At 33.5% G+C, this 24,251-nt stretch overlaps 2 protein-coding genes across 4 annotated transcripts; one reads left to right on the top strand and one right to left on the bottom strand.

The window, feature by feature from the left end:
- The first annotated feature begins 1,109 nt into the window (after positions 1-1,109).
- LOC141671884 (thioredoxin H2) lies at positions 1,110-1,979 on the top strand. The gene is made up of 3 exons (XM_074478311.1): positions 1,110-1,356; positions 1,467-1,589; positions 1,717-1,979. Exons 1-3 carry the CDS (start codon positions 1,207-1,209, stop codon positions 1,864-1,866), a joined length of 423 nt encoding a protein of 140 aa, XP_074334412.1. The 5' UTR covers positions 1,110-1,206; the 3' UTR covers positions 1,867-1,979.
- Positions 1,980-2,752: 773 nt separating this feature from the next.
- On the bottom strand, positions 2,753-24,060 carry LOC141671883 (inositol hexakisphosphate and diphosphoinositol-pentakisphosphate kinase VIP2-like). Of its 3 annotated transcripts, none has more exons than XM_074478307.1 (31): positions 23,622-24,060; positions 23,348-23,511; positions 23,159-23,218; positions 22,985-23,031; positions 21,830-21,913; positions 20,847-20,910; positions 19,060-19,213; positions 18,152-18,222; positions 17,137-17,241; positions 16,426-16,518; positions 16,159-16,233; positions 15,584-15,669; positions 14,729-14,935; positions 14,561-14,660; positions 14,384-14,454; positions 13,352-13,433; positions 12,495-12,653; positions 12,319-12,361; positions 9,319-9,401; positions 9,088-9,150; positions 8,932-9,006; positions 8,694-8,819; positions 7,632-7,873; positions 7,497-7,541; positions 7,166-7,232; positions 6,319-6,390; positions 5,594-5,901; positions 5,404-5,461; positions 5,034-5,201; positions 3,721-3,795; positions 2,753-3,218 (listed from the first exon to the last, which is right to left on the bottom strand). In XM_074478307.1, the coding sequence occupies exons 2-31, from the start codon at positions 23,450-23,452 to the stop codon at positions 2,955-2,957; spliced, it is 3,252 nt and encodes a 1,083-aa protein (XP_074334408.1). In that variant the 5' UTR covers positions 23,453-23,511; positions 23,622-24,060; the 3' UTR covers positions 2,753-2,954. The 3 variants fall into 3 exon arrangements, with proteins under 3 accessions (XP_074334408.1, XP_074334409.1, XP_074334410.1); XM_074478308.1 differs by having other exon boundaries at positions 23,366-23,511; positions 23,622-24,059; XM_074478309.1 differs by lacking the exons at positions 20,847-20,910; positions 21,830-21,913; positions 22,985-23,031; ... (1 more) ...; positions 23,348-23,511; positions 23,622-24,060 and having other exon boundaries at positions 18,998-19,109.
- Between the last annotated feature and the right edge of the window lie 191 nt (positions 24,061-24,251).

The following is a 24,251-nucleotide window of genomic DNA, read 5'->3' as shown; positions in this document are numbered from 1 at the left end:
AATCCGAGTAACATATTAACTAAATGAGTTATCACTAACGATTTAAAAAAATACATGGCTTCTATACATCAGTAATCACTAACGATTAAAGAAAATACATGGCTTTTATACATATACATAAGCATACAATAATAAGATTAAGATTAGAATGACATATGGATTCAATTTTAAAATAGATGTCAGATATTCAATAGCAAAGCAATTCAAAATTATTCAAAATTGATTATGATTTTTGAATTTGATTCGTTCTGATTGATAAATAAAGGAAAGTAGTATTCATCTTTAAATTTGAATTGAGGTTAGCATCTAATATGGATATGTGATTGATTAATATAAAATAAGAAAAAGATATAACTGAATTTGTATGTTATTTTAAATAGATTTAATTAAATCATAACCCATTTTAGTATTGGATAGCCCATGGATCAAGGTAATTTGTATAGTAATTAGTATATTTAGAAAAATTGGTCGACCTATCGATCAAATATAAAAAATATGGATCATGTATATTTACAAATATGTCATTCTTAGTACAAATTTATGAGAGTCTATACTAGTGATCATTAAGATATAATAGATTACATATGTAATTACATAATTCAATTAAATCTATACTATACTATAATAACCGGGATGTGGTATAATTTGGTTCAACGGTTATCCACTAATTTTTGTTATTAAAAAACTAAATAAATAATGTTATATATCCGTTATCCGCTAAAATACTAAATTATTAAAGCACTACACACATAGTCTTATGCTATTAAACTACAATCACAGTTTGCATAGTTATTAAAAAAATAAAATAAATAATGTTATATATCTGCTAAATTACTAAATTGTTAAACTTATACTTATTCTACTCAACTATGATCACATTTTATCCTATAACTTTTATTATAAATTTATATTTATTATATATTTATGTAAATATTTAAAATTATAATATGACGGGATAAATTAAAATTAAAATATTAATGTGAACAGGTGTATCGCACGGGATTTGAGGTAGTTTATTATTAATTAAATTACATAATATAGTATTCACTCACATGACTTCCCTAATTAGGCACGCGGCTGTATTTAACGTGAAAACAATGTATTTGGGTTTTGCTTAAAGAAGACCAAATAGACTCGACTCGAGTAGTTGGATAAAACCTGTATCTACCACCTCCCTACTTCTCAATCGACAAATTCCTTGGGGTGATGGGTGGAATTGTATCTGGTCTACTCGGTGGCGATCCTGCCGCGGCCGCTGAATACCCGGCATCATCGGAGCCATCTCGAGTCCTTGAATTTCACTCTTCTCAACGGTGGAGACTCCACTTCAACTCTGCTAAACAATCCCCCAAACTGGTCTCTCTACTCTACTTTTATATACATCATTTTTTCATCTTATAATAGATCTAGTTAAAATTGTTGAATTCAAATTGATTTATGTACATACAATATTGTCTTATATACAGATGGTGATTGATTTCTCCGCTAAATGGTGTGGACCTTGCAAGATGATGGAGCCAGCTCTCCGTGCCATGGCTGATAAGTACCCTAACGTTGATTTCATCAAAATCGATGTCGACGAGCTCTCTGTGAGCCCTCTATCTATATATACTGTTATCAGTATTTTGTTCCTAATTGAAATAGTGTTTGATTATATATTAGATATGTGTGCAATGGAATTGATTAGAATTTTGGGATAATTGGTACAAAATGTAGGATGTGGCACAAGAGTTTGAGGTAAAAGCAATGCCAACATTGGTGTTGATGAAACAAGGGAAGGAGGTTGAGAGAATCGTCGGTGCCAAAACTGCTGAGCTTGAAACCAAAATCACCAAGCACAGGGAATTACCCAAATTTGCTGCTTAGACTCTTACTCTATCTCATCTTTCCATTTTCATTGTCATTGTGATTTTCATTATTATGTGTTTGAATACTTTGTACTCCAAACTTGTTTCTACTTAAAGCTCCATTGTTTCTTATGTTAAGTTTCGTTTACTTGCCATCTCCATCTTCTTGTATTGCAATTGGTCATAACAAAGGCTCATTTTCTGAGCTGTTACAAAAGGATCTTGATTTATATGCAACATCATTCTGTGTTTTTTAAGTAATGGCACTGTTTCTTTACAAGGTCCAACGGGAATGCACTTGGGGGTTAATTATCAAAGACATCACTCCTCATCAAAATTCTTCAAACTAATCATGTTAAAATGACTCAACTTTTCAATAATTTGAAAGTTTGTATTAAGATCATCTGGAAATTGACTCAAATGATACAAGATTTCAACTTTTTAATGACAATTACAAATTTTCAAATTTAAGACTAAATTCTATACTTTAATATTTAACATATTTAGATGAAACAATTGACGACTTACATATGTATCACATTTAAATACTATCATGCTGACATGATCTTGCAAGTTTATATTTCGTAGCATACAATAGTTGAAAATCGTGCTGTGACGTTGTGGTTGTATTCTTTTTGATAAACTGGACTTCCATTCTCCTGCATTAGCTCTTTCACATTCAGAAAATTAGACTACTTGTAATGCATTTGCAGATTTTACTCTGTTGCCTTTGTCCATCGGAAACACATTCTGATACTGAGTCGTGGTGTTCTGAGCTTTTGAAACCGCTGTTGATATAACTGGCTTAATATAGTGACCAAAAGAGTCAACTGGTACACTCAAGTTCTAGTGACCATATGTTTTTTAACACCTTGTGCTGTGTACCGCCCGATAAAGTGGACGCATTAGTAAGTATAGTAGTACCTACTTTCATTGAAAAAACAGAAATCAGATCCAATGCGACTATATAACAACAAATGTTGTTTTTCTTATAATTCAAAATTTGACCTATTAAGTAAAGAAACCGGTTACAGTTGCAGATATACAAGATTAAAAGAACAGGAATATCACAGGCGGGGGAAGAGGTTTATAAAGTTGAACTAACAGTCACTTCCCGTTGGTGTTCCCATGCTTATTAAAGGGCCAAAGATTTACCAATCGCTCTAATACAGCTGCACTTTTGGAGAAGTACCCAGAGAATCCTTGTGGCGTTGATGGAGGGGGGAAATCTTCAGCCGGCATAGCAAACGGCCGAGCCATTGCTTCCATCTTCTCCAGTGTCAGATATGACCCTGCTTCATGCAGTCTCTCCGGCCCCATTATCGGTAACGTGTGCTCTTGATGCAATGAAGTAGCTTCACTATCGTTCTTCTGCAAAGCAAAACAAGATACACTTTTGAACATTGAACTGAAACTGTTCATTGGTTAAAATATTATCATACTCTGTAGGAAGCAATTTAACTAGCAGTCGAGAACTATGTGACAAGTGGAATTATATAGGAAAAAGATAGTACTCGTGTCTGAGATGGCGGGTGGTTAAAATTGTATAGGAAGTTGTAACATATCGATTCTACCTTTACCACAAAAATCAAAATTAAAAAGAACTGCAGATTTCAAAAAATAATTACTAACAGTCAAGAACTATGTGACAAGTGGAACAATTCTTGAAAATTTTACCCAAACAATGGATGGGTCTAAAATGAAATTATTAGAATAGATCTAAAGGATATGACGAGGTTTGACATTTTAGGACTGCCATTTCAAACAGCACTGTGTGTACATAAATGACATGTTCAGTAAAACAATATCAACTGGCAGTAGAAGTTGTAGTACAATCAACTGTTTCATTTCTTATCAACGATAAAATTATTACCTCCAAGGGGGATAAATCTGCACCACGGCTAAAAGTCATTTCTATTCGGAATCGTTTGGGATCTTCTAAAGGCAACTGCATATATAGCACAAGATACAAATACATCAAAAAGGTGATCAGGAATGCATGTACATAAATGACATGTTCAGTAAAACAATATCTTCCTAAATCACAAATTAAATCCCTAATAAAGCAGTTGTACCGAGTACTCGAGCATATCAAAGAGTGCCTGTGCAGGTTATATATAATATTTGAAGCTCTTTATGGACAAGAAAAATTAAAATACGGTATGTCTTTGAACAACTATGGGTGATCACATTCAAATGCAAGTATTTAAGGTTTGTAATGTAAATTTGTAAAAGGTTAAAGCAGAAAAGCACAGTGTGTAGTCTGACCAAATGTATTTAATCAAAGTAAGAACAAATAGTGGACTAAGGCCAACAAAGGGTTGGTGCAACGGTTGAGCTCTTGTCCCCCTTGCGGGAGGTCAAGAGTTCGGGTCCTGATGTGTGCGGGTGTAATAAATTAGCAAAAAAATAGTGGACTGAAGATGGTCAGGACTGGAGATGCGTAGGTGAAAATAGAAGTTTACCCATGCAAACAAAATTACAGAATTATAATGATACCACCTAAGTGGATACCACTTAAACATGAAAGGAAAATGTAAGGAACACTATTCAGAGATCAGATATCTCACAAAGCAATAGGACAACACGGATTAACTAAAATGACTATTGCACTTGGCCAAAGCTTTTTAATGTTAAAAAATAGATGCAATCTAGTGGTTAACAAGATATTCGATTACAAAATCGTGTATTTAATATTGATGAAGTGTTCCAAAAAAGTTTGAACAGGAGTTCTTAGCAAAGTAGCTTCAGCAAGGAATTCTTGTTTTATTACACAAAGTGTAAAGCTATTCAGGTTTTCTTTTAGGCCAAGTGTAAAGCTATTCAGGTTTGATTTATACAGGAATGGTGACTTTAGCTTCTAAAAACAAACCTGTGTATACTACAACATATTTAAAAGTATTTCACAAAAGGAGGGTATAAATAAACATCTCGATTCCCTGGAACATTTCAAAGTAGATACCCTCCTCTTAGTGACAAGAGGTGAGGATCTCAGTACAACTTATGTATTTGTCACTATCTGATTCTGTAATAACCCAAACAAAATAAAATAAAATGGATCAAGGAGATTGGAACATATGTCAAAGTGAGGAGGCAAAGTGATGCACGCAGATACTAGAGAAACTAGAAACAGAAACCGAGCTATCTATACAAGCTTTATCATATAAAATGAAAGGATGCACCCACCTCCGTGTTTTCGAACATTCTCAAAACAATGTAACTCATGTAGTCAAGCTCCTTTGTTTTAAACAAGCGTTCCAAAGCATTATCACAGAACATGCTATCCTCTCCTTGAAGTGATTCATCCAAGTTACAGTAGCGAAGAACATTCATTAAGGAGTGAATATGTGATTCCTGTGGAATGAATAATGTAAAGGTTATTCTGACCTGGTGAATACCAACAAAATGAACAGTAACAATAATGATCTATCCCATTACATTGCCAAGGCCATGTGGAGGGAGAAGTGAGACGAGGCAACATCAAGCAAAACTTTGCTAGTCATGAATCATCTGAAAATCGAAATGAGTTGCTAAAATTGATATAGTGGATACTTACTGATGTAAAGTAAAGGCGCGTACGAACATGTCTATCTGGTGTCCTTACGTTAGCATACCTAAGGAAAAAATTCAGTACAGACTCAGTAAAATATTATAAAAACATGTTTGCTGTTTCCATATTGGTGTACATCACAAACAACATATTATGAACAGAAATTTCTCATTAAGAAAAGAGATTCTGCATTTACTTTGGATCCAACCGATATTTAATCTCTTTGTCATCATCCTCCTCTTGATCCATTGACACGTCGCTTGTGAAACTGTTCCTCCTGGTGTCCTCCATTTTGATATGAGATATTCGTTGATGATCTTGTTCTTCTTTCACTGTCTTACTAGATGTTGACTCTTTCTCAGTCTTCGCTGGAGTTGGTTCCTTTACGGTCTTGGTAATTGTTGATTCTTGGTCCTGGTTACCCTTTAGTTCAGCAACACTGATTGCTTCTTCCCTAGTGTTCCTTAGATCAATTAAAATCTTACCAAGCAAGCGTCGAGCGATCTGAGATGTAAAGATTCAAGTATACTAATGAAAGTTGCCTGTCAGATAATGCCATTTTACAGAAATTTGTTGCTACATAAATATAACAAGTAGAGGACACTGAGGACTGTAATTTTGATAGCCTACGGACAGCGCTGTAAAATTTGCGAGAAGAGTGTACAACTAACAAGAATAGCGAATCATAGTAAGCCAAAGCTAAGAGTAACTTATTATGACATGTCGTATATAAATGAGAACCTGAAACAAAAGTTCACATCAAACCCATATACTCTGAGCCGGATTTACTGTCTGCATTTAGAATGTGTGACTTTTTCTTCATTTTGATTAAATCCTTTTCTGATTTTTCTAATATTCCGAACAATTAAAGGAAAAATAAGGATAACGTAAAAATTAGACATGTCATAATGTGATGTTTACCTTTGACCCAATCTTTAATTTCTGCTTTGGATTAATACCATACTCATTGGGAATAACACCGTCTGCAAGTAACTGAAATTAAATAGCGAAAGCAGGTCAGTCCAAGACTATGGCCCTCATATAGTTAACATAATGCCCCAAGTTTATAGCTACTAAATTCATGTTACTCCAGAATCAAAATTAGAATTAATAGCAAATTACTAACAAAGTAAAAATAAACCATATTGTAACAATAGAACTTTTTTCGTTATTTAAAACAGAACACAATGTGCTTCCACCTAAACTACACGGCTAAGTCTTGCTGCTGAATTGTTTTAGGAAAGAGAAGAGAGAAGCAGAAGAGAATAAATAAAGAAAAGTGAAAAAGAATTATCTGCTCTCGAATTTTAACAAGTACAAGTCACATGGATGGAAATACAAAAGATCTATAAGAAGAATATATGGTTCTAGTTGGAATCAAAAAAATCCCAAACAGCTTTCAGTCACCCCCTCCCCCTTTTCTTCCTTTCCCACTTCAGAGAAAGTATTGTAGCGAAATTGAAGGTAATTTTTTTTTTATGATAATCTAAAATTAATTTTACTTTCGCTTTGTTCCGTATTTGAAATTCGGGAGAAGTAATAATAATAGAAATAAAGTTAATTTAATTACTTCAATTTCCGTGCATCTGATATTCATTCTATTTGAAACCCAGAAGCACGTTTAAAAATAAGGGAAATTTAGCTATATGACAAGATGCATTCTATATGCAGTCAGAAGCAATGCTTGTGGAAAAAAAAATTGCTCTTTTCCAGCAATATATGAAACAATTGAAAATGCAATGTAGTCAGAATTAACTTAATTCATTACCTGAGCAACTTTGAAGAGTTCATCCAGCCCTTCTACATTAAGATGCGCATTGTGCAAGAGATCATACCTATAAAAGGGGATGGACAATTTCACAAGTACCACACTTAATAATGTTTTGTCAGAGAACTGAACTAAAGATATTATGAACTAGTTTGAAAGTCTTTAAAATTGATTTGTAATTTATAACAAGCAGACATTACAAAAAAATCGCTAAGCAAGAAGACATTAATACTTTCAGCAGCAGGAATTAAAAAATTGGAATACATAGCACATATTGGTAATCATGCAATACTCTCTGCATCAAACATAAAGTGCTAAAGCAAATACTTACTTGCATGAGTCATAAACATCTGGAATTTGTGTAATGTCAAAACGCCTGTGATACAAGCACAGGAGTGAAAAACGTTATGCGTGTAATTAATTTCAGAACTCGTAAAATGTTGAGGTAAACAACACAGACACTCACTCTTTTCGTTCATTATATAAGTCTCTCTCAAGTTTTCTCCATCGAGCAAACATTAGAAGGAATCCCTCGCTACCACAGGGTAATCCAGCAGCAATACGATCAACATCTATATTTGTTTTACCTAATGCCCTTGCTTGATCGTATGGGAGGATAACATCATACGAGCTTTTTTCTGCCAGCTTCTCATCTTCATCCTTAGCAAGAAGCCGCACTTGTTCGGTGACCTTCTTTGTCAATTTTACCTGTATAAAAGAATGGACAAAAGTTAATAGATAAAGAACCAGTAGATATACTAGGAATTAGCAGGTACATGACAATTGCTGATATTCTCGGAGGTTAGCATATCCTGATATTACTTTATGTGTACGTATAAATATTGTATACAGAAGTAAAGTCCGTAAAAGAGAAAAGCATGACTAGTAGCGTAATCCGCTTTGAAAAATATTTTGATGGACGCTTTAAATAAGGAAGTACAAAGCAAAACCTTATCACTAATTGTGTAAGGGCCAAACTTGGCATTGTTGTGGGCCTTGTGGCCAACAAAGCCTGTAATATGAAAAAGTTGACAAATTCCTGGTAACTACATGATAAAAGCTTCAGATTGAACTGTAAAGGCTGAATTAAGGTTTTATTAGTATTAATTTCTAAATAGTTTTCTTGTTTAATTTGTAATACTTGAGCATCTCCTAATCCTCTTCGATTGTTTAAAATCTGGAATAGATTGCAATGACTTCCTATTCCAGTCACTTCAGTAAAGATGCAACTCATCCTATACTAGTGTTTCCCTGTTAAGATCAAAACAAAAGAAAACATCTGGATTGTTAATCTACATAATATTGACACTATTCTAGTAAAGACTATCGCAATGAGCAATACAATTAGGTGATTTAGGCTGTAGCACCAACGATACATATGTAGAGAGAGAGAACACAGTATTCAAGATAGTACCAACAATACTATTTAAACCTCGATTAGAATTTAGATTGCAGAAGTTTGCAATAGAATACACAGTATTCGCGATAGTAAGTACAACTATTTGTTGTGTCCTTAAATACGACTAACCAATTTCGGAAGAAGTTCAGAAGCATTTGGAGGAAGCCCAGCTCCATCAACCATCCAGGGTTTTGCAGGTGATCCATTGCTCTGAGTTGTCTTTGCTCCTGAAGTTATTATTTCATTCAACCTAGCCTGGGATTAAAATAGAGCAACTTTTAAATATGGTTTTGTCAATCACTAACGAATTTGATTTAAGTTCAACAAAAAGCAATACATTGTGATATGAAGAATGATCACATCAAACCTTTGCTTCTTCCATTTCAACACTGGCATTTTCAAGTCCATCCAACATGGAGGAGTCCTTGCTAACAAGTGAAACCTTTAGATGGGAAGCATGTCAGTCATCTAAAGAACACAATACAACAAACAAAGAAATAAAGATTAAAAAAATTATGCATACCAAAATTGGTGTTAGTTGTCCTTCTAAATCAAGGAGGCCCTTTGCAAATGCAGCCGCAGACATCTGTTATGAAAACAGTTAGGCACAGGTATAGCTATAAAAAATTAAATAACAAGCAGGAAAACTAAATCATTCCAAGCAGAAATGAGTTCCAATTAATACGGCCTAGATATAGCAAAAACACACTAAAATATGCAACAAAATTAATCCACGAGTGTTTAAAGAATATACCTGTACACGGCCTTCATCTGAGCTATATATTTTTAAATCATGTCGATATGTACTATGCAGACGAAGCAGACCAGTACCTTCGCCTGAGAAGAATAGAAAAATTACAGATTAATAAAACTGACACACAGAACCTTCAGCTGGGAAGAACAGACAAATCAATAAAACTAACATACAGAACATCATTAGAAAAAAAGGACTACAGGATATATGTTACACTATTCATCCCGCTTCAATTCATTAAGAAAACGCAAGTATAACAAACTCAGTCTTCCTAATGTTGACAAACTATAGTAAAGTTACGACTTTTCTGCTCATAACTTGTATTCATATAGATAGTTAAAATCAAACTAAAAAGGAAGAATTAATTTCAATGAAGGTCGACTTCTGAGTTCTCAGAAGACTGAAAAAAAATCTAATATACTTGGACTTGGGTATGAGTGTCAGGCACAGGTGCGGATCCAAGAGTCAGAATCTTAATTTTAAAATATTTAGGATTCTTGGATATGGAACTTAATTTGGACATGGGTACGGGGACTCTACACTTAAAATTTCCGTAGACTGTATTATTTTTTAATACAAAAAAATTATAAAGATCCACTTGTATTGTTAAATGTAGCATAAAATCCAAAAACTAACATAGAACAAGTCATTCATGGACCTTTCTCTCGAGGAGACCTTTCTCTCGAGGAGACCTTTCATTTCATTATGACTGGGATGTTGCAAGATGAAGTGCCCTATTTTAAGGACCCGACCCAGATCTCATACACCCATGTTGTGTCCGGTGGACATGGGTATGAGGACAAAAATGGAAAGTTTGGGTAACAAAAAAGGATTTGAGTTTAAGTATTTTAATATCCTGCTGGTTACATTTCCTTGCACAAATTAAACCAGTAACCAGTTTATTAATGAGTGCTCTCGGAGTAATTAAACAGTCTTATAACAGCAAATTGGGGTACTCCGAAACATCCTGGTCTTGGGGATTTCTACACCAAATTTGTCTGAAATGCAGTACAGAGCTCTTCCCATAATCCCGGACCTGGCAACAAAGCATGTATACTTGGAGCGAGATGTTCTATGATTATGTTGTAATTTTTCTTTATTATCGAACTATCTAAAAGACACATGAGACAATTACATCTTTTTCAGAGATGTGCAGTTGAGTGTTGTATGTTCTGCACATACTTTCTGAGTTTAGTTCTGGATATATGTGTAGTTTCTAGTTGCGGTGCTTGTCAACTACATTGGTACCATGCTAAGAAGCAGGGACATTCGGGTTACCTGCCGAGTCTCCATGTCGAATACTCGGACACACGTCCCGTATTGGACAAGCGGACTCTTTTGGTATACTAATTTGAAATTTTATGTTCAAGAATTGTAGTCCAAATCTATGTTATCAAACTACTTTCACCAAATTACCTACCCATGTCTATTAGTCATCACAGAAGTGTCAATTCTCATTTTTTTTTTTGCATAAACTAAAAGATTGTACTTGTATTTTTGTGTATTCGCTTAATAAATTATACATTTGTTTCATTTTTCATGCAATTTTTGGTTTTGTAATAGGTTTTAATATGATTAACATGAAATATATAAGAATTTTTTATATATATGCCGTGTCCCCCCGCCGTGTCCCCATATTATTATATTTGTCGAATTCTCGCGTCCCCGCACTACGCACTCGCACTCCCGCATCCTTGCCTCCTAGGTACCATGCCTACGATGTGGATAGATTTTCTTTTGTAATTGTTTAGGGGGCAAACTCAGTATGGTATTTGCTTATTTGAGATCCATAGTTACAATATGAGAGATTATTTGAGGAACACCATTGTAAAAATTAAGGTTCTAATCATTCCTTATTCTTATATCTGTACTTGGTAAATAGATTATATCTTTCTTACAATTATTTTTCTTTCAGCACCTCAATTAAATTCTTTTCTACCTTCAGGTTACTAATATCTGATTGTTTAGACTGTTAGTATTAACGGTGTGAATACATCAAAATTCAAACACAAATTTTGAAACAGGTTCTAAATTGCTATTTCTCTCACACAGGATATACCCTATTAAACTTACTTTTGAAACATCTCTCTCTTTTATACAATTAAAAGCCTTAGTAGCCATTTGGTTTATCTTAATTAAAGAAGTTACTTGTTATTAAAGTTATTTTAAAACTTATAATTAGAAGTAATTTATCTACTTGTATATTTAGATAGCTCAGCTGATATAATTTAACAAAAAAATGACATTAAATACTAGAGATTGCATGTGTTGAGGGTAATATTGAATTTTGACAAGTCAAATTACAAATTTAATGAAAGGCATCCTTCTTTTTCAAATTTCACTCATAAGTAGTAAAAGTCAAAATTTGTTAGTATACCCCCAACTAGTTAATTTCGACTTGAAATATTCTATTAGCATATAACCAGTTTATACAAAATGACCCTAACTGGATCTTTGCCTCTTCAATACGACAATGTACGATAAGATGAAGCACTGGTCTGATAAACCAATTCACAAAAGAGAGGGTTAACGAAAACACAAATAAAATCATTAGATATATTCTTAAAGCACACAAAGTATAATGAAATCCTAATAAAAAGAACATATTCCTAATTGATACCGATTTCCTATTAAATAATAATAATCAACTACCACAATTAATGAATTAAACAAGGAAATGTTTATCTAGTCCTAAAAAAATTAAAGCTACTAATTTAGTTGAAGTCATTTTATCTATATATACATAAATCAAAGAGTATCAATAATAAATTCTTCATTACGTGCTCTGCATCACTAGGTGGCCAGGTGGATACTGAAATTTGTTGCACTTGGGCAACCTAGTGGGCTTAATTTGGACATTATTATGAGATTAAGTACTAGCACAATGGCATACATTTATATATAGAGAGAGAGAGATATACATACATATATCACAATTAGGTCAATGATATAAAACAATACATACTTTTGAATGAAATTAGAGTGGGAAGTGTTAACAACCTGGATACATATTGTTTCGGAAATATCTTCCCAGTTCTTCTGCCTGCCAGAATTGTCAAGGGCAAAACAGAAACGTTTATAAAGAAAATACCCCATTAACCATGATTCAAATATAAAGGTACATCACATCCAAGAGTTACAATCTAACACATATACATAATATTAAATAAAAACACCTGTTTCCTGCCAGCATGCGTAAGAACACCCCCATATTTAAGAACCATCAATGCTTCAACAGGTCTTTCTTCCTCACCTTCACTATTAGCTTTTGGAATTTTAACCCACTTTAGAGGTTTTAATTGAACCTTCCTGTAAATTCCGGAAAAATGCCCTCCCTGGATAGTAGAAGTGTTGCTTTTACTATAACAATTCTATTCAAAAAGATGGGGAAATGAACATTTAACAAAATTACATAATAGAGTATAATTTGCTGCTTCATTACTAAGAAGATTCTACTCATGTATTCGACATTCAAGAAACGCAAGTCAAAAGCGTCTCACAGAAAACACTTGAAAGACACCAACACGACAGAACATTCATGTAGTATTAACCTAAAATGGATCACTTGAAGCTGACAAAAGCCAAAGAATCCCGTAATTACTTTTTACTTGGACATAGCGGTGTAAGCACCGTCAATTCTTACAGGAATTGTGAAAATACTAGCCAGTAGCTATTTTCCCCCGATAATATCTGAACATTAACCTTATATCAATGATTCCATACGACAGATTAAATTTAGTATTTTATCAATGAGATTGATTTGGGGAAGAACATCATTAAAAAAATCTATACTGATAACTACGTACTTCTGAAAAATTCTAGCAATACATCAGAGAAATGTGACAACTTAATTAAGTCTTATGACAATATTGGAAAATCCAAACAAAGATGATGATGGCCAACACATCAACATTTTAGCACATATTCATGCCAAAAGATGTCTGTAAAAATCCTTGAAATAGACGTTTAAATATTGACTTCATGAAAATTTGAAGAAAAAATAGTGCAAAACTGAGAGGGTTTGTAGGTGGACCTCCTCAAGAACCGCTTTAACTTGACGAAGTTTTTCAGCATGCTCAATGTCTTCTGCTTCACTATCACTTTCCCGGCCAGGCCTATATAGATATTAAATTTCCAATCAGGCCAAAGACAATAGTTTACTTTGATAAGAAACTCGGGACAATCTTCAAATGTGAACTATTCACAATAATATAAACACTTACTAATAGAATTAAGTGATAACGATTTATTTGCCCTTTTAATAAGAGTGGTATTTCATCATTAGTCTACATAAAAAGTTTTTTCTTATTTTGCATACTAACCTCAAAATATCAACAAATATATTGTAAAATTTGTTTTCCACTATAACCACAAAATAGAAGTTCAAACTGAGACCAGCTAGATGTAATAGAAGAATAATGAGAATTTGAAGAGATAACATATTATCGATGTGCTCTATATAACAAACAGAAGAGGTAATTGAATTTAAATCTGTATAACAAAGGGAGAGGGATAGGTAAATAAATGTTTGAAGTTTGAGATTTTAGCCCGCAGCTAGAAAAAGAAATACAATTTATAAGCCTGAGCGAAATAAACATGGGTTTTCTTGTAATGTCATATATCAAACTTAACCATTGGAATACATCTACATAGAATATAAACCATAGTCCATAGTGACTAAGAGCATCGATTTACAGTGTCATAAAAAAAGTGAGAGGGGTCTGTCTTCAGGACTGAATTTGAATCATTAACGCTCTATCAAATACCATATATATTTCAGGAAACAAATCAAACTTTCCATTGTTTGACACTTGATATCATTAGAATCTTCAAACTGATCATGTAATTCGGAAATCTAATACACGAGTAAAGTAATTACTTTTTTCTTCTGTTGAATAATTAAGTTTTTCTATTGACCGAATTTGAGCAGATCAAGAATAAACAGTAAATAATCTGAAAATTGAGCCTCCGATAGTGTGGGCACCTAGATGGCAATGATTCTACATACTACATGAGCTAAATTTCACTCAGATATGGTTTTATTAAAAATAGATTCTATAAGTACCTGGATCGTGGAACAAGAATTCTTGTAGCATCCAAAAGATCTTGCAACTGGACAGCACTTTTAAGTTTTGTCTGCCGAACAAGATAAAATATGATATAAAGGTTGTAATCCTCACAAACTCCGAGTAAACAAAACTACAAAACTGAATAAATTGGATGATAGAAATTTAAATATTACCTCTGCTCTAGGTCTACCCCCATTGTATTTAAGCATCAAATTCAATAGTTTTTCTTCAGTCACCTTCAACTTTACTTTCTGCTTTGGAGTTCGATCACCACTGCACATCGATAGGTAAATAAAAGGTGCTTCCTTACAAGGAAATATACTACAGGATGTCAATCTTACTGTCTCATAATAGTAATAACACAACGGAGCTCCTCTGACTGTCCAAATGTGCCGATGATTCCACTTCCCTGCCGAGTTAGTCCCTCAGAAGGTTGAGCTGGTTCATTAACTTTCCAAGGCAAAATTGGTGGTATTGTAGATGAAAGATGGGGGGCTTTTGCATCTAGAAACATCTTTCTCAAAACACAAGCAGCATCGTCATAATACCTGTATATATCCGTTGAAAGCATAAGTATTTCATGAATCATGAGTAAGGAAAACACACAGCAAAGACAAAACATAGTACTTATTTACTAAATTACTGTTATATGGAGAATAGGCTTTCCATCTTTTAATAAACCCTCAAATGAAAACGTGATATTTTGCCGAAAATGATGATTAAAAGAGAAGAGGAAGGGCATACAAGGTTTCCAGCAACTGGCAAGGTGGGAAATTTGAGAAAAAAGATAAAGGGTGTCAAAAAAGTAAACTAGAACAAAGAGGTAAAAGGAGTCGCCAGTTTCAAACGGTGTACCCGTAATTATATTGCTCCTAATAATTTCATACAAGGAGCGAATGATCTATGGTGATATTAGGAGGGACAAGTATACCAATAGAAAAAATATTCACGAAAATTCCTTCAAGTTTTATACTGAGAGATGTGATCGGGATGCTTATTTAGTAGACACCATATTTTAGGGACACAGAATATCTAAGTATCATCTTCAGCTCATTCTGCATATCCGTACAGGGTTTTTTTACAAAGAAAGACGAAATCGACATAGAGGCTTTTTCAAGGCCGAGTATAAGCATTATAGCACAGTTGCAAAATGTGAAAATTATTTAATAAACTAGGCAAGGAAATAGTGGATTCACTTGTAGGAATTTTTAACGAAGCTCCACCCATTGACATCACAAACATACGAACGGCCTTCACAACGCAACAGGTCAAAACCACAAACCTGAAAAAGCAGGACGATGTATAAATTATAATAGATGCTAAACTTTCTTGACGGGGACAGCATATTAAGGGGCTGTTTCGTTCATGGGATTCCAACTCTTGGGAAATGAAATTCTAATAGATAAATGTATCAGTATCACATTCCTACACCCATTAAGCGGTCTATGTACCCGTGATCCAAACAGCACCTAAGCTTAAGCCTGTGGATTTATCATTGAGCATACATATAATAGATCATCAACGTATTGTAATAAGTAAGCAGACAGTTCTGTTCAACACGAGTCAATTTGAACAATTCACTAGACTAATTAAGTATATGATATGAAAAACAATAGGAACATTCTTTGAAAAATTCCTTCAGAATTTAGTTGTATTACATTTCTCCCCATCCAAAAATGTGAGTTTAAATTACACAGATTTTTGAAATATTCCTTCAGGATTTAGTCTTGAGCAATGGAAACTGCACAGATTTTTGTTTAAATTGACTTACTGATTGCCTAAATGCAATGCAGACCTCCCTTGCCATCTGCTTCTCAGTTGGGGTGAGAAGTACAGGATACCTGACCTGATAATAAACAAGTTGACATCGTTTAGAATGCAATTGATGCGGATAAAAGGTTTAGTTGTATTACATTTCTCCCCATCGAGAAATATGAGTTTTCAACAAGCTTGAAATATAGATGGTGAAGATCCTAAAAGGAAACTAACTAGTTTATTAAGAGAGTATCTAATAACTTCAATTTCGATGGTAACTTACTTCTTTTCCATCATGATTTCTCATAACAACTCCATCAACAACAGGAGACTTCCTTGCCTCTGCATGAGCATATTCAGGGCCAACAGTATAAACCTACAATGATAGCAATATCTCAAAGTAAATACGGTGAATCCTTGTTTTCTTTTCTTTTAAGAAAATACAGCTGGAATAGACCAACAAAACTAAGCATTACTACATAGAAGACCAGAATATATATATATATATGACGGGAGAAAACTAGTGCTGCTTATTTTGGTGACTTATAGACTCGAACAATTTCATGTATGCTCGTGAAGAATTCTTAAGAGACATTCTTCCCTTCTTTGTTACATTCTTAAACAAACATTACCTAGAACATATATCATAACTACTAATATATATATATATAGTGCCACACTACAAATCTTGGTAAAGTTAGGAAAGGAAAAAGTTAAAAGGAGCACATTTCTTTACAGCCTAAAATGGCTTTCATAATAAGCTCTAGGATTTTAAAAAAAAAGACACTCGTTGGTCATATGAAGAATAGAATAAGCATTCGGTATCTAGTATATGAGATAATACAATCATCAAGAAAGCTACTACCTCCGTCCCAAAAAGACCAACTGTCTGACTCTTTTCTCACTAGTAACTTTTTCATGAGTCTTAAAATGTGTGCAAGAGAAAAGTGGATCAGACAAAGGAACAGGGAGAGTACATTGCACAACAGATTACCTTGACATCTGTTCCTCCAGTTGGCATAAACTCCTCATACAGATACGAGCCTTCACGCCTCACCCTTCTTACTTCTGGATGAAACTCACTAGACCGATTACCAACCTGAAGGCGGCAGCAACAAGCTTCAACAAATGGAGAATGGATGTATAACAACAATAATTAATGGGTAATTAAGTTTTATTAGATGATAACATAGTTCGAATGATTAAATTAACAATCAATTACATTTATTAAATACAATATAATCGTGAAATGTTCTGAATGATTTCCACTGATTCGAGAAAGCATTAGTGGAGGTAAAGGATTCAAGCCATTGAGGTTGACCATTTTCCATTAAGCTACCTTCAAGGGTTCAAACTATAGTGGAGGCAAGTGTTTGTGAGTATTTGTGTAACCTACCTCATAAAAACAGCACTACCACCTCTCGTTAATAAACTACGCTCTCATTTCTCATGATTTCAATATTTGCTACTATAGGATGATTCCTTCTATCTCTATAGTTTCTAATTTTGGCATGCAAAAATGTATGTACACCATGCACGGAGTATGCCAAAGGAAATTAGTAAAGATGTACGCAGTTAGGATTGCTAACTGACGACTTCAAGCTCAATCTCATACGATAAAAAAAATGCACTCTAAAAGGAATAATCAAGACAAGGAGGATGTACGCCTGTGTAATTAAAAGATAGTTGTCCTGGAAAACCATGCCTTGCACTTGCGCCTATCCTTTTTCACCTATTACTTAAGGACAAATTTGAGAGTGTAAAAAGACTAGAAGGATAGAGCTAAAAACCTAGACAACATGCACATATGATATCTCTCCTTAATATAATAAAAAGAACAATTGGATAAAAGCATCAATACTCAACACTCAATAGTACACCTTACCATACTAAAACGCTTTGCAAGCCGACAAGTAATCATAAAAATATTACAGCACACTAGAAAACTTGATATGCAACAGGAGTTGAAAATCAAAATAAGACACCTAGGAGATTTTGACAACTCTCACCTTTCGAAACAATTCCTTCATGCCCCCGCCTGCGGAACTAGGGTAATATATCATTATACTATGGTTGTCACCTGCACCAAAGAGAAAGAAAATTGCTTACCGAGAAAGTCAAAATTACAACAATATTTTACAACTAAATTTGGACTTAAATTTTATTTGGGAATTTAAGTACTTAAGCTCACATTAAAAGGCCTAATGTGTCATCACATTACCCAAGTATCTGTCCACTTCTTACATCATGAATCCATCTCATTAATAACACCAACGAAGGGCCTATAAGAACTAGTACCGAGCTTAATTATGATATTGTACCAATAATTTAAAGCATCAACTGCAATTATAAATTTTTACGGGGAAAGAATACATGTTAACATTATTTCGTATTGGTCATATTCCATTTAACAAACTTTCTCACTCAATGATTTGTGTTGTTTCCGAAAATATAGGTGTGTCAGCCGATCAAGGGCCAATCATTTAGTTACACCAACATAGTAGGTATCTTAAACAATTTTTTAAAGTGCATTTTCTTATCTTTGTTTCCATTCGGTTGCAGGGTATGGAGGAAGATGATGATCTGCTCCTTATATTGTAGGTCTGTCACCCTGTGCTTATATATTTTTTTCTTGTTTAAAAGGAATTCATTTACCAAAAAACATGGAAACCTTGTTCAAAATTATAAATCCAATTAGATGTCGATCAACTATACTACATTCTCTATCATCCAATGCTACTAAGAAACAAAAATAAAATAATAAACTAAAAGAACTAAATTCATATTGAATGTTGTTTTTAAATATTCAGTATATCCATATATCAACAGCCAAGACATGGCATCAGTGGTCTTACATTAGCGAAAATAGCAGCAAAAAGGGAAATATCATGTACTTCGTGTGAATCCAAAAGCTCACCGTCAACTGGTTTTTCCACAAAAGGCTTCCAAAAACGGTTCCCATGAACTTCAACAAAATCCTCTTCCTCAACAAAAAAATCCAGTTCCTCATATGGCACATTTCTATTAACAAGAGCATATCTCGGAACAGGAATACCATACAATTCGAGACGCTGAATCACCAAAAATAATTTTTAAGTTATAACCTACACGATGACAAGAGGGAAAAAAAGAAAACATGAAATTTATATAGTTATGTAATAAACTTTTAGTTTGAGCTTCGGATATATTTGAGTTATTAATAAAATACAAATTTTACTCATTAAGTGGTCTATATGCTACTGGGGATACAATATGTGAATTTAAATGGAGGAAACAACATTTCGCATAGGAGTTTGCACCCTAACTGTTAGTGTCCTTAAATAGAAGTAGAGGGTAAACATAGAAGTCTCAAGCTATGAAGCCAAGAATGACATGGATGATAGTCTGGACCCTTTTTAGCACTACACGAACTTCTCAACACATACATTATGGTCTATTTCGTTTTCCATGGGACGATTAGTAACTAATTCGAATTTATTATGGAACTCATGTCTAGAGCTGTCGCAAAAGGCCCCAGTACAAAATCTATGTAATAGATCCTAGAAGAGTTGATATCATTAATACCGGTAGGTATAATCTTCGCAGGTACTCAGCTACAACCTTAGCAGATTCACATGTCAAGAAAAATATTTGACCCACGTGTGACTATAGGTAGATGCAATGTATCTATTTCAAAAGATAAAACTGAACACTGATCAAAGATGTCGAATCAAGTTTTAAGTGCACAGTCCATAAAGAAGCTCATATAAAGTCCCAAACAAGGAATGATCGACACTGCAAATCACCAATTTATCCGATACAAATGTATAAATTCATGTCACCAAGTTTTTCTACATAACCATTTCCTTAATTTTATCTTGTCTAATTGTCCAATACTTCCTCTATTAGCCTTTTTTAACGATTCATATAATAGCCCTTCACATTGTTAAAATTTTAGTCCAATTTCACAACTTGAAACCATTAGCTTCTGATAAGTTTTGAACCAAGGATGACATCAAGAAATTGAAAACAACAAATGTTGTCACTATACCAATGACAACGCAGTGTGGGTATATAAAAAAAGGAAAAAAGGAGAAGCAGAGCACAATTATTTGAAGGGGCAACTAACCAACTTATTAAAGCTAACTAATACTAGAAACAAAAGGAAAATCTCTGAAGTACTTAAAGGCTGCTGAAGTTGTACAATAACCAAATTTTGTAAGCATAGGCATATACAGATAGAATGTCTTGTTGACAGGAGTCCATCCATTTTTCTTTCAGTAAGAAACTTAAAGAGCAATGTGAGCCAAGTCCCAATCATATTTTTCTTTAATAAAGCTCTAGGAAAATCACTAGGAAAATAAAGACAAGTACTGTATCATGAAATAATTTGCCAAAAGTATATACATGAAATCCCTAGTGATGAGCAATGTAAGCAAAGCCCTAATCATATATTTCTTTACAAAGCTCTTAAAAAATACTATTAAATAAAGATAAGTACTGTATTTAGCGTTAATTTTGCCAGAAGTATAGATTTGAGATATATATTGGAAGCTTTCCTACAATTCTGGTCAGCCTAATATGAAAACAACGTCAATAGTGTTAATACTTCGTACTAACAAGATACACAAATTTCATCAATAAATATTGATGAATCGTATATCAGCCCATCTAGTTTAGCACATTAACAGATTAAACTCCTTAAAATATAATATGTCAAAGTACCTCATATACTTTTCTTCGATCATGAAGCAGGTATTGAGGATCCAATTCATTCACAAGAAAAGGCCTGAAGTAAGAACCACGAAGAGCATTGTGAGACAAGAAATGAAGACAAATATTTTAAATGGAAAGTAACACTTCAGTGTCATGCAGGGCAGCACCTCTATGATCAACCACCAAAAGTCTAAGGATAGACATAGTAGAAGAGGAAATACAGTAGTCTAAACATGCAGAAGAAATCATAATAATCCAACCGTGAATATACCAGGTAACAAAAAATACAAGACTTGCATTTAAATGTATACACCTATAATATACACAGAGAGATAAAGGTACAATTTTTAATTACTAGTTTGCTGCCGAGCATCCAAATGTACTAGTGTGGATAGATGTAAATATATGGTTGGCTCTACATATCTATACGAATGTAAAAATCCTAATATGTAGATTGGTTTCCGACACTGTGAACATATGATTCACAAAGGAATTACCTATCTTTTCCATTGATTCCTAATTAGTAGAATTATATTGCTTAAATTCACAAATGTAATTAATGTGGAAAGCTTGAAGCTCTAATGAGTCGATGACAATGAGAACATATATTTGCATATTACATCAATAAAAATATCTAAGAAAAAAAAGTTTTAAGAGCTTTTGCTAGTACCAATCCTCTATTAAGAAACCAAAGACATTTTACATTTTTCTGCAATTATGCAAGTCAGAATATGTGACTATACACGTCACAAGCATAACAAGCATAGAATGATATATAACCAGATAATAATGTGTATATTTTCAATTGCAGTAAGCATCTGAAGATCACACTGCGCTGCTGCAAATGATTTATTTCTGCTACATTTCATCTCTACGGAAATCTATAGTCCTAACAGAGATGTGAGACTGACAATCAATTTACTTCATAAAATAATGAATTTTAAGACTGATAAATTAAAAAATAAGAAATAGAAAAACAGAAAAATGCTTACTTTCTTAAAGCAGCATATGCTTCCGCTTTTTGAAGAGGGTATCCAGAAGAGTAAAACGCTATCAAGCAATCACATATCGGCCACCTAATTAATATTAATCACAAAAAAAAAAAATTAAACACTATCACTAAAACCAATCTATCTCATAGCCTGACACAGAGCCGACTCTATTCAAAGCCAACTAAACCACCGCTCAAGGCATCACATTTTAGGGCCCCGAATGTACATACATTAGTATCTACTTTGAATTTTTAGAAAATAAATTAAAATATATCAAAGAATTTATAACTAAAGTTTGTCAATATATCAATTTAATCAGCTAAATGTTCACGTCCAAACAATGACAAAAGTAATAAATCTACGTAAACAGAAGTAATGTATCATCATAGCCTCATCTAAACTACGTTTTTTTCTGTGATTTTTCAATTTAATAAATTGAAGCCATTTTAATTATGAATTAATATGAACAATGTACAATTTTAGTTTAATATTTTACAGTTACATTAAGAACATATATATAAATATTTTACATATGAAGGGCCCATTACCAAATTTGGCTTAGGACTACAAATTGAGGTGAGAGGCCCTGACCTGACAAAAGATCTTCACTCTATGTGCACCGTGGTCCGTAACTAAAATGATTTAATTTATTGACAAAAAGGAATGCTATGTTATTCAACATTACAGAAATTACATTATTAGTTACATATATCCCTTGTTACATCCCTGAAACATGATTTGTAAAGTTCTACTTAAAATATCCATGAAGTGTTGCCTATTCTTTACATATATATACTCATTTTCATTAATTAATTGTTTATATTTACATTATATACTAAACAAGATATCGTGCTCCTATCATTTTATCAGCTAGAATGAGTCTGGAGTGGAATTTAGACAGCAAGTCGGCACGTAACCGCTAAAAGCAGACCTTACATCCAATTATTACAATCTTTAGTAACAGTAGTACTACCACCACCAAAAATCCCTACTAAGTACGAAGTAAAGACACTTACACTGATAAAGAGCATTGTTGCATTATAAACGACAACATATACCGAGTAATATACAACGACAAATTCAATGCTAAATCTCAACACCAATCAAATAACAGCATGATAACCACCATTCTACAGTAGAACAAACAAATAGTACCTCTCAATCGGCTCTTCAAGTATAACCTTATCACCGAAATGTATGATCTACAATCAACATTATTAATCTATTAAATCACGCTAACACAAACAGATAACATTACAATGACATGAAACTCCACAGTCTACATATATACATATACACAAACATATAGTGTGTATAGTCCGTAATCACCTTAAATTCACCAAATGCTTGTAGCCTATCCAATATTTGGCCCATAGGCCCCGAAAAAACCTAACAACAACATCAAAAAAAAGGTAAATACACTATAAACAAACACGAATGCACAGGACACGGAAATATATACACGATTCGGATTTTTCGAGTTGTTTTCGGAAGAAAAAAGCAAACAAGGAACAGAACCTCGGAGCCGCATTTCACCTTCTTTTCCATAACACAAACACCAATAGTAATTTTATATGGATTTGTATTTGTTGTATATAATGAATTTTCATCTTGCGCCTCCATCTCTCTCGTCTCTCTCTCTCTCTGTCTCTATCTCTCTGCCTGGGCTGCGCTTTTATAACCTTCACAAAACCGCATTAAATGCAAAAGAAACATATATATTTAAAATAATAAAAATGCATAAAAAGGAAGAATAATTAAAGGAAAATTAAAAAATTAAAAAAAAAATCACCAGAATCGCGAAGAAGAAGAAGAAGAAAGCAATAATCCCGGAAACGGTATAAAAATAGCAACGGCGACGTATTAGGGAAGTTGTTGAATGGAGTAGTAACGAATGAAGAGGTGATATATGGTAGGCTAGTATATCATATATGTATCTGTGTCGCTATATATGCGTGTACGTTGTATTTATCCTCTAGCTCGGGATTCACGACAAATAAGCTTAGGCTCACACCTCCACATATTTTTACTATATAACGTTAAAATTAATCAAAGCTGCTTAAACTTTGATTTTATCTTTATATTTTATCCTTTTCCACAAATGTATATTTCGAGTGATGATCTGGTAAGGTTGCACAAATATATTTTTTCTTAAAAATGGGGAATTTCTAACATTTTACTTCGTATAGTAATAATTAGTAATATCACAAAATGTTTTATAGGGTGGGGGGGATAGAGTTGGATTCAGGAATATACAGGTGGGGGCTGGGCTGGATTGTAATTTGTAAGTATATAATTGGATTCATATCGGAGTTTAGGTAAAGAATCATGGAGGAGGTGGAGTTGGTTATTATTGAGTGTCACTGTCCATTATCATGTGGTGGACTCTGGTGATGTCCTTCTTTTTTGTGTTTTACTTTTA

This window comes from Apium graveolens, chromosome 7 (genome assembly GCF_009905375.1).
Source record: "Apium graveolens cultivar Ventura chromosome 7, ASM990537v1, whole genome shotgun sequence".
Taxonomy (NCBI): Eukaryota; Viridiplantae; Streptophyta; class Magnoliopsida; order Apiales; family Apiaceae; genus Apium; species Apium graveolens.
Note: the sequence above shows the minus strand (reverse complement) of the source record. Positions and strands in the feature narration are given on the sequence as shown.